Source organism: Protopterus annectens, chromosome 9.part0, assembly GCF_019279795.1.
Source record: "Protopterus annectens isolate FY-2018-M chromosome 9.part0, PAN1.0, whole genome shotgun sequence".
NCBI lineage: Eukaryota > Metazoa > Chordata > Ceratodontiformes > Protopteridae > Protopterus > Protopterus annectens.
In genome coordinates, this window is record NC_056743.1 from 1,723,341,556 (window position 1) to 1,723,350,230 (window position 8,675).

Here is an 8,675-nt window from a genome sequence, read left to right on the forward strand (position 1 = left end):
CCAAGTCATTCTGCATCCATCCTGAATGATAGAAAGAAGCCAGTTGCCTGGGATGATGAGTAGCCATCTTTTTTATAGGGATGAAGTGAGTCTTTTGGACATTTATTGAGATGGACAGAGGGTGAGGAATGGACTTACCTCTCAACCTCTTAGCATAAACAATCTGGACAAATCCAAAAATAATACGGGCAAAGCTCCAAAAATAGGAAACATTTTTAAATATTGCTCTTATAAAATTTAGAAAGTTGCTATAATAAAAGGTATTGTATTTGCATCCATTTTCTGAAATATATGAAGTCTGAAACTCAAATGCCTGTCATTATTTAGTGAAATCACTCCTCACTGATTTGCCACAAAAATCCAGAAAACCACAAATTTGAGGCAAAATCTGTATATTCTGCTAAAATCTGAACACTTGACAGGTATGGGAAGGGGGCATAGGGTAGTCAAGCAGACTTATTTAGGTAGATCTAGAACCCCTGTCTAATTTGTCCTGGAATCTTTTCTAAGGCATTTCGTGGCCTTACAAGAAGGTCTAGATTAACTACAAGAAAAAGAAGTGGATGTGTCAAGGTAATTAATTTGATATCTTAATACCAAAGTAATAAAGATCTGTCTGCAGTTCTTTATAATTTCACATTGTTCCTGTAGATGTTTGAAATGACTGGCAGGTTCTGGACCAAACAAGAGATCGCAGTTTTAAGGGGAGTCTAACAGTTTTGTCTTAATATCCTCAGAAAGGGGCTGAGCATGTAACCATGTATACCTCTGGATCACAGAGCCTGTAACAGCTGGTCTGGATGAATCTCTATTGCATCAGAATTATATTTTATGCTGCATCTAGCCACCATGGCTAAGAAATGTTGCTTACTGCCTGTTCCCTTAAGTGAGGACAATGTTTTATTTAAATTGCTCAAAATAGACAATAGCTATTTAGGAATTTGGGACTGGTAATTAGAGCTTTAAAATCAGAGTAAAAGTTGTACAAACATTTTTACCCAATCTGTGCATTGCCTGCTGTCTTTGTCATAAGCAAGAGCACTGGCAGTTAGAAACAATTCAGATTGCATGTCTATGGACAAGAAAAACACAGATATGTCTGCCACAGGATTCTTGCATATGAATTTCAAGTAATGAAAGGCCTTGAAGAATCTTTCAGGCCTTTTAGGGACTGGTGGCTGAGAGTCAAGTGCAATAGAAGTAGCTGGAAAGGCATCAAGTAAAGCCTCCAGAAAGGTGGCACAGGTATAAGAAGAGGGGTATCCACTTCCAAAAGCCTATAGTAACTCTGTTGGACATCAGACATTTGTTTGTATTCTCATTCAAAATCCTTCATCATATTAACAATCATTTCTCCAAATGAAGCTTCCTCCACTGGGAAATCAAGGGAAGGGGAATCCTCATCATCAGTTGCCACACATGTCCTGGTGAAATGTTTTGGGATGAATAGGACAATGATTACTCATCTGGGTCTGACTCATCTTCTTCATCTTCAAAAGAATTCTGTAATGCTCTCTTTTGAGCAGTGGAAAGAGAGGCTAATGTCAGAGTAAGATCTGTAAAGAATGGAGGCCCAAGAACCACATTGACTTTAAATAGGCTCTGAGAGAAATCCATCCAGTACATTTCTTTGGATATCTGGGGTGGGATGGGGAACAAATGTTTTTAGTTTTCTTTTTCTTTTTCCTGAGTACAATGTCCACTTTTATTAAACACTGAGCCTCTGACCCCTTGACTAACCTCGATGATTGATCCTGGGAGTTCCTCTCTAATGAGTATCTGCAGTATGCATTTATGACCTTCTAAAATAATTATGAAGAGGTGCCCTTTTCATCATCATCAGTAACTTCAATTGTTTTGGACATGCAAAATTAAAATGTCATCCCAGCCTCTGACTGGGTTGAGGCAGCGGGAATCTAAGCAACTTTCAGGTATATTGCGGGTTCTAAGGCCTTAATGGGTACATGCCAGTTTGACTGTGCAACAATGTTTTCAGACCTAGGCTTCTTAAACTTTTTCTTATGAATGGGCAGGATGTCAGAGGTAGCAAGGTCTGCCACTTCAAGTTGGGAGAGACACTTTAAATGCTCAGTTTTCAAATAGGAATTGAGTGACAAAAGTTGAGTTCTTAAGGTCTTAGAAACAGAAGACTGATAGACTATACAATTTTTATAATCATGCTCTGTCCCTACTCAGAAAAGGCACTGAATGGAGATTCTTGTAGGGAACCTGCCTGCATTAATCACTCATCCCCTTCTAGCTGACATCTATCAAAGTAACAAACAGCAATACAACTGAAAAAAAGAAAGGGAGGTTCCCAATGGGATCACTTACCTGAACCTGAAGTGAAGGCCAGTGATTCCAGGAACCACGTGTAGAGCAGTCTGGTGGGTGTAAGACCTGTGTTTGGGCTGGTGATAAGATAGTCTGACAATTTACACTCATACATCCACTTATGAACCCTTACACCCATGGACTTTGGCCATACATCAGCCATATGGCTCTGTGGAAGGTTTTTGGCTTTGGTTCCCCATCTGGATGTTTAGGTTATTTGGGGATATAAACCAAAAGTTTTGAATACTGCATATGTGATCTAAGGAAGGACATCATTATGTATATTGGAAGCATATGTAATGCTGGATTCATCAAAGGAGACTATACTGCATTTCTTGGCTTTGAGATTTGGGTTTCAAACAACACACCAAGCATTTGCTTGGTCTAGCTCTTGCTGGAGAATTTAGTAGCAAAATACAAAATGATTTCTGTGCCCAGACATCAGCAAACTTAGTTGGCCATAGTCTGCTCTGCTGATCACAGCATTCATACCAGAAAAGTATACACAAAAGAGGTGGTTGCCCAAGACAGATCCCTAAGGGGTGTTGCTGGCGATGCATTTGTGTCCACAGCAAATACCCCCTGGCCTTAATAGTATGGGTTCTGCCAGACACCCAATTCCCAATTCAGCAAACTATGTATGGATTAATGTTGACTTCAGAAAGTTTGTCAATAATCCCAGTTTAGGATAAACTGACAAATGTCTTCTCAACAGTGAGAAAGGCAGCATGGGCTGTATGTGCCAAATGAAAGGCCTCAGTAAACATTTTACTAACTCAGTGAGCCTGAGCAGGCATGACCTGCCTTTTTCAAAGCCACGCTGGTGTGTATTCAGGGACATAAGGTCACCTATATCATTATTTATTATTTCAATTATAATATATCCATAGCTTAAATAATATTAGTGAGAATAATTCAATAATTTTCAGGGTCAGTAGAGGGGCCAGCTTTATGGAAGCACACCACAACAGCTGTTCCCCATGAAGTAGGGATGTAACTAGTGCAGAGATTTGGGTTGTTGAGCTAATGGTGGGGGCTTGCAAGATGGGACTTAGCACCTTTCAGCAGAAATTAATGGATACTATCAGACCATGGAAAGGACAAAAAGTACCTGGTCTTAAGTGATTTCAGGAAGGGACATATGAGAAGAAATGGTAAAGGGACAGATGGAATGGTGAGTAAGGTGAAGCTGGAAGAGAATTTGACCACAAAAACTTTAGAAATGTCTTCAGGGTCAGAGAAGGAGGCACCATTAGAGATAAATACAGTAAATAATTGTTTACATCTTCTTCTTTCAGCTTTTTCCCGGTCAGGGGTCACCACATCAGATCATCTGTCCGCTCATGATTGGCAGTGGAGTTTTACAGTGTCGAGTTGCCAGCCTGGCACCCAACCTTCCACAGAAGGCACACATACTCACACCTAGGGCCAGTCTAGAGTGTCCAATCCACCTACTGCATGTCTTTGGGATGTGGGAGGAAACTGGAGCACCTGGAGGAAACCCACGCGACCACAGGGAGGACATGCAAACTCCGCACAGAAGGCACCCCAGCTGAGAATCGAACCGGAGAACCTCTTGCTGTGAGGTGGCAATGCTAACCGCTGCACCACCGTGGACGCCCAAAATAATTGTTTACATCTAATTTTTATAATATAGCTGAAGAACAATTTCTAGTAGTTTTTTGAATTAGTTGCAACCCTACATTTGTAGTTTTCCTCATATTTCCTAATGGTAAGTTTGAAGTACTTATTTTTAAATTTATTTTATAATGGTGAAGTGGATATCTTTTAGAAATGGCAAAAAAAAATAGTTTTTTTATACTGTCGGTTGATGTGATATTTGTGCTATATGGGTTTAGTAGTAAACTTGCCATTATACTTACATTGGGCTATAACACATGTCCTCATGTATCTATCCAGCAGGTAATACTCACAGGAAGAGGAGGCAGTAACCTGTAATACAAGGTTTGCTGGAGAGATATACTATTTGTAATTATCCATAGCATCAGTCAATAGTATGCAGCTGAGTTTGGAATTATTTCTGATTATATAGGTTTTATTAGGGGACGTAAACCACATGTGAAGGTAGAAACTGACAAGATGGCCAGATTTGACTAAGGATAGTCACAAGTGGGGAGCTACAACTGAGGAAAACATCTGAGGAAAAGAATCAGATGATCAACATATCTGCTACACAGGAAAATTTGATTATATATATTGGCATTTACAAAGTCCAGAAACTGCTCGGCATACTTGCTGTTGATAGCAAATGACTACCAGTTTTGTGTCTGCATAGGTGAAGTCACCGATAAGAAATGAATTTAAGGAGGGCTAAAAAAATGTTTTGTCACTCTTTGTATCAATTTGTATCTTTTCTAACTAGTTGTGTTACTCCCCATGTTTTCAAGGGGTAATAGATGGGGTTCTGTAATTGGTTATAATATGATAATTAATTTTACTGAGTGCAACTACAACTTGCCCCATTTCCAAGTTGGTATTAAGCAGAATATGATGAGATGAAATTAATAAATATGTATAATCATCTGCAGTTGCCAACTGATTTGAACACTTGATAGCCATTGTACCGTGGAAAACCAGGAGTGCTGGAACCAGGATTATGTTACTGCATAAATGCTGATGTCTTCAATGCTAAGCAAGACCTCAAGTTCAGAGATTTTGATGCAAAGAATTAGGACATTCAACAGCGCTTCTTTGATATTACCAGAGTGGATATTGAATCAGTATATGTTTAACACACCTTGATATTACCACAGTGTATAATTAACTTGCATAATTCTGATACAACTTTATATTACAGGAGTAAGTAATTAACTAGTACAAGTGCAAGACAGCAGTTAATGCAAGTGCCTCACAGCACCTGGTTCTCCTGTTTAGTTTGGGTCTGGAAGCCTTCTGTGCATGCTTTTGTGCTTACCTGCCTTTTCTTCTGGGTGCTGAAGTTTCTTTTCAACATTCTAGAGATGTGCAGCAGGTGAAATGGAGATCCTCTGAAATGCCTGAAAGTGTGTATGATATCAGGCAGCACAAGTGTGTGTGTGTGTGTGTGTGTGTGTGTGTGTGTGTGTGTGTGTGAGACCTGTAACTGACTGACATCCTATTCAGGATTTTGTTTTACTGCATTGAATCTTCTGTGTGCTAGGAAAGTCTCCAGATCCCATGCAACCATGAACTGGATTAAACAGATGAACAGAAAGTTAATGAATGAAAAAATAAATAATGCAAGCAGATTGTTACATTTGTTGCAGATGTATGACATTACAGAATTATAACGCTTTCTCCTTAAACAAGTGGTCTGCCTTTACAATTACAGAACAAGTTGTCTGCCTTTACAGCTACAATAATGCCCTTACCTACACATCCAGAAGTGGCTACATCAGTGACATTATCCTTTCCAGACTTCGACTGGAATCCTTGTTGACATGTGCATGTGTAATTTCCTTCTGTGTTGATACATACTGCAAAATTTTCACATATTCCCATCCTATTGCACTCATCAACATCTGCATTTCAAAGAAAAAAAACTATATATAAAACAGGAAATGTAAAGTCAAAATCTTTCTCAACAAGACACGCTGTGTTATTATGTCAATAATTTACATAGAAAGAAAAAAAAAACAAAATGTAAGAAAATTAAGAAAAGGTGTTTGCATGTACATCAAAGAAATACAACATATTTTTTAATCATGCCTAGTGACCATCAAGCACCTTCCTCTCTATCTTGTTCCAAAGATGCACCTGGTTACTGCACTGCACATCACCCCACTGGAAGTCTCAGATTATTCACTGAATATTAGCCTAAGCAGCACCTATTCTGGTAGGTCACTGGTGCTGGCATTGGCATGGCATGTGGATACTTTCTCCTGACGTACATGTTCATAAGTGAATACTAAGCTAACTGCCAAGAAGGACCATTTTAAGCCTAACTAAGAACCTAGTGTCAGAATCAAGCCCTACACTTTGTGTCTATGAGGTAAAGACCTTAACTATTATGTCAAACCCATCCCTGCAGCAGTCTGACACGCCTCAGTAATGCATGCATGTATTTATGTACGTCACATATGTCTAATCTGCAATATACAGCTTGGCATGTATACGTGTCTCTCAGCACATCTGCTGCTTGCTGCCTACTGAGATACATAAATCCTTTCATTCCAATCATGTAGAAGGTAAGACTGCATGCACACATGCACACACAGACACACAAACTTAAGGATGGATTGAAACACCCCCTGGCAACTCCTCCACTGTGCTGATTGCTACTTTAATCTGGGTATCTAGGTCACACTTTGAGATCTTTCCCTCTATGCTACAGAGCTATGACAAAAAGTATATATGTACAACCAAACTGCAGATGGCTTTGTTGCTTTTTAAGTTTTGCAGCAGCTATATGTACAGCATAAAATATTACATATCAGAAAATAAAGATGCTTGAAGACTTAGAAGGTCTTATAAAATAGCCAAAAATATGACTAACAAAACAATTTATGTAATTATAAACTTATTCCTTCCACACTACATGTTCAAATGCTATATGGCCAAAGGCAAAAATGCCAAATCAGAGAGATGAATGCCAAAATTAAACCATAAATATAGGGAAAAAAAATGAAAAGTCTAAGAAGTGTAAACTGAAATAATACAAAGTAATTAACTTGCTGACTTTTCAAAGCTGTATTTCAATAACCAAACATTCAGGCTGGGAGGAAGTGCGCTGCACCCTGATGTGGTTGAAGGAAAATGTGTCCTCCAGATCCTGACAAATTGTATTTTGCAGCTGCAAGGTTAAACAAATATGAAGAAGGTTCATAAATGTAAAGTTGTACAAAAAGAATATTTTGCACCCTTCCCTTAGGCTATGTGACTGTAAAGATAAAATATATAAGGAATGTGTCATGGAAAGTTGCTCAGACCTTTGCAAGAACAGTATCTGAGATGCAAGCTGTCATCCTGAGTCAACACTACCTTATTTTCCACAGGGACAGGGTTACTTTGAAAATGAATTCTTCTTTTATGTCTATAGCATGGTATAAGAGTTAAATTTAAGTCAAATTATCCATCTCCCCATTTTCTTTCCTGAACTCAAAAAGGAGGGAGAAAGCATACTCCATACCTTGGATGTCCACAGACAAATCAATCCAGAAAGAGCTGAAGGCATCAAGGAGAAGAAAGCCCAAAATACATCACAAGACCAATGTATTAAGAAACACCATAAAACACCATAAAATCCAGTCAACTTAATTTCAGACAGTGATAAAAGATAATAAACTAGCTCAAATAAGCTTTTGCCAAAGCATCTTCAGGTTTTTTAAAAATTCATTCTTTAAAGAGAGTTAAATATACACAGAGAGAATGGAGTCCTGCTCAAGTTTTAAACCTTATTGGTTAGCATTAAGTAAGCTGATATACAATAAAAATGTAGAAAATTAAAACATAATTGACTATATTTAGGCTTCATAGAAATCCAATACTCAACTGTAAATTCATTGATTGTGTATATATAGCCACATTACAACTGCTGCCTTCATTTTAGCATAGGTTTTAAGATAACTGCATCATTTAATCCTGGTCAGACTTGAAATCTTAGAGCCATAATCCACACATTCAATTAGTAGAGTTACAGTCTACATTGCTGTTAAATTTATATACTTTACCAGTAACTGGATATGTAAAATTATTAGTGCACAAAATATGTTTTTCAGAATTTGCACTTACCACATACAAATGTTCCTCTCTTCTCACTAAATCTGTTGTTGATCGTAGTATTTGCTCCTTATAACATAATAAATGTTTTAAAGTATGTCCTGTTTTATAGCCAAAACCAGGACATTCTTTAATAACTCCTGAGGGCAAATCTAATGATTATAGAATATGCCACAATTTGGAATTAATTTTCTTTACATCCTGTGTATATCTGTTATATCTTGTAAATCTTAACCTAAAATTGTTAGGATGATTAGATGCGCTATCTGTTAAGGAAAAGAAGGGCTTAACCACAGATGTCTGTTCTCCTATGGAGAGCAGGCGTTTATTCTCTACTTGGGTATAGTCATATCCCCTCAGAAAATTCATGTACCAAGCAATCTAATTGTGCAGAATCCATGTAAGGTGCCTACTGCAGGTATGACACATTACATGATCATGGAAAATGCAATTTACAGACATGTTTAGCTGCAATGAGAAAGACTGCATTATTGCCTAATGTGCATGTCTATGAATGTATGACTGTGGTAAGAAACATATTTTGGTAGTAATTGCCAGTGGTGACCCATGCATGACAATGCTACAAGCACTCCTGTAATTTACTCTCCCTCACACACGCAGAC

At 38.1% G+C, this 8,675-nt stretch overlaps 1 protein-coding gene across 1 annotated transcript in view; it reads right to left on the reverse strand.

Moving 5' to 3' along the window:
- Positions 1–1,458: 1,458 nt before the first annotated feature.
- LOC122810769 (adhesion G protein-coupled receptor E2-like) overlaps positions 1,459–8,675 on the reverse strand; it is a 151,839-nt gene continuing 144,622 nt past the window's right edge. The window contains exons 5-6 of the mRNA XM_044082330.1: positions 5,706–5,855; positions 1,459–1,556 (exon numbers count right to left, since the gene is read on the reverse strand). Coding sequence (XP_043938265.1) covers positions 1,459–1,556; positions 5,706–5,855 — 248 coding nt within the window. The remainder of the gene's footprint in view (positions 1,557–5,705; positions 5,856–8,675) is intronic.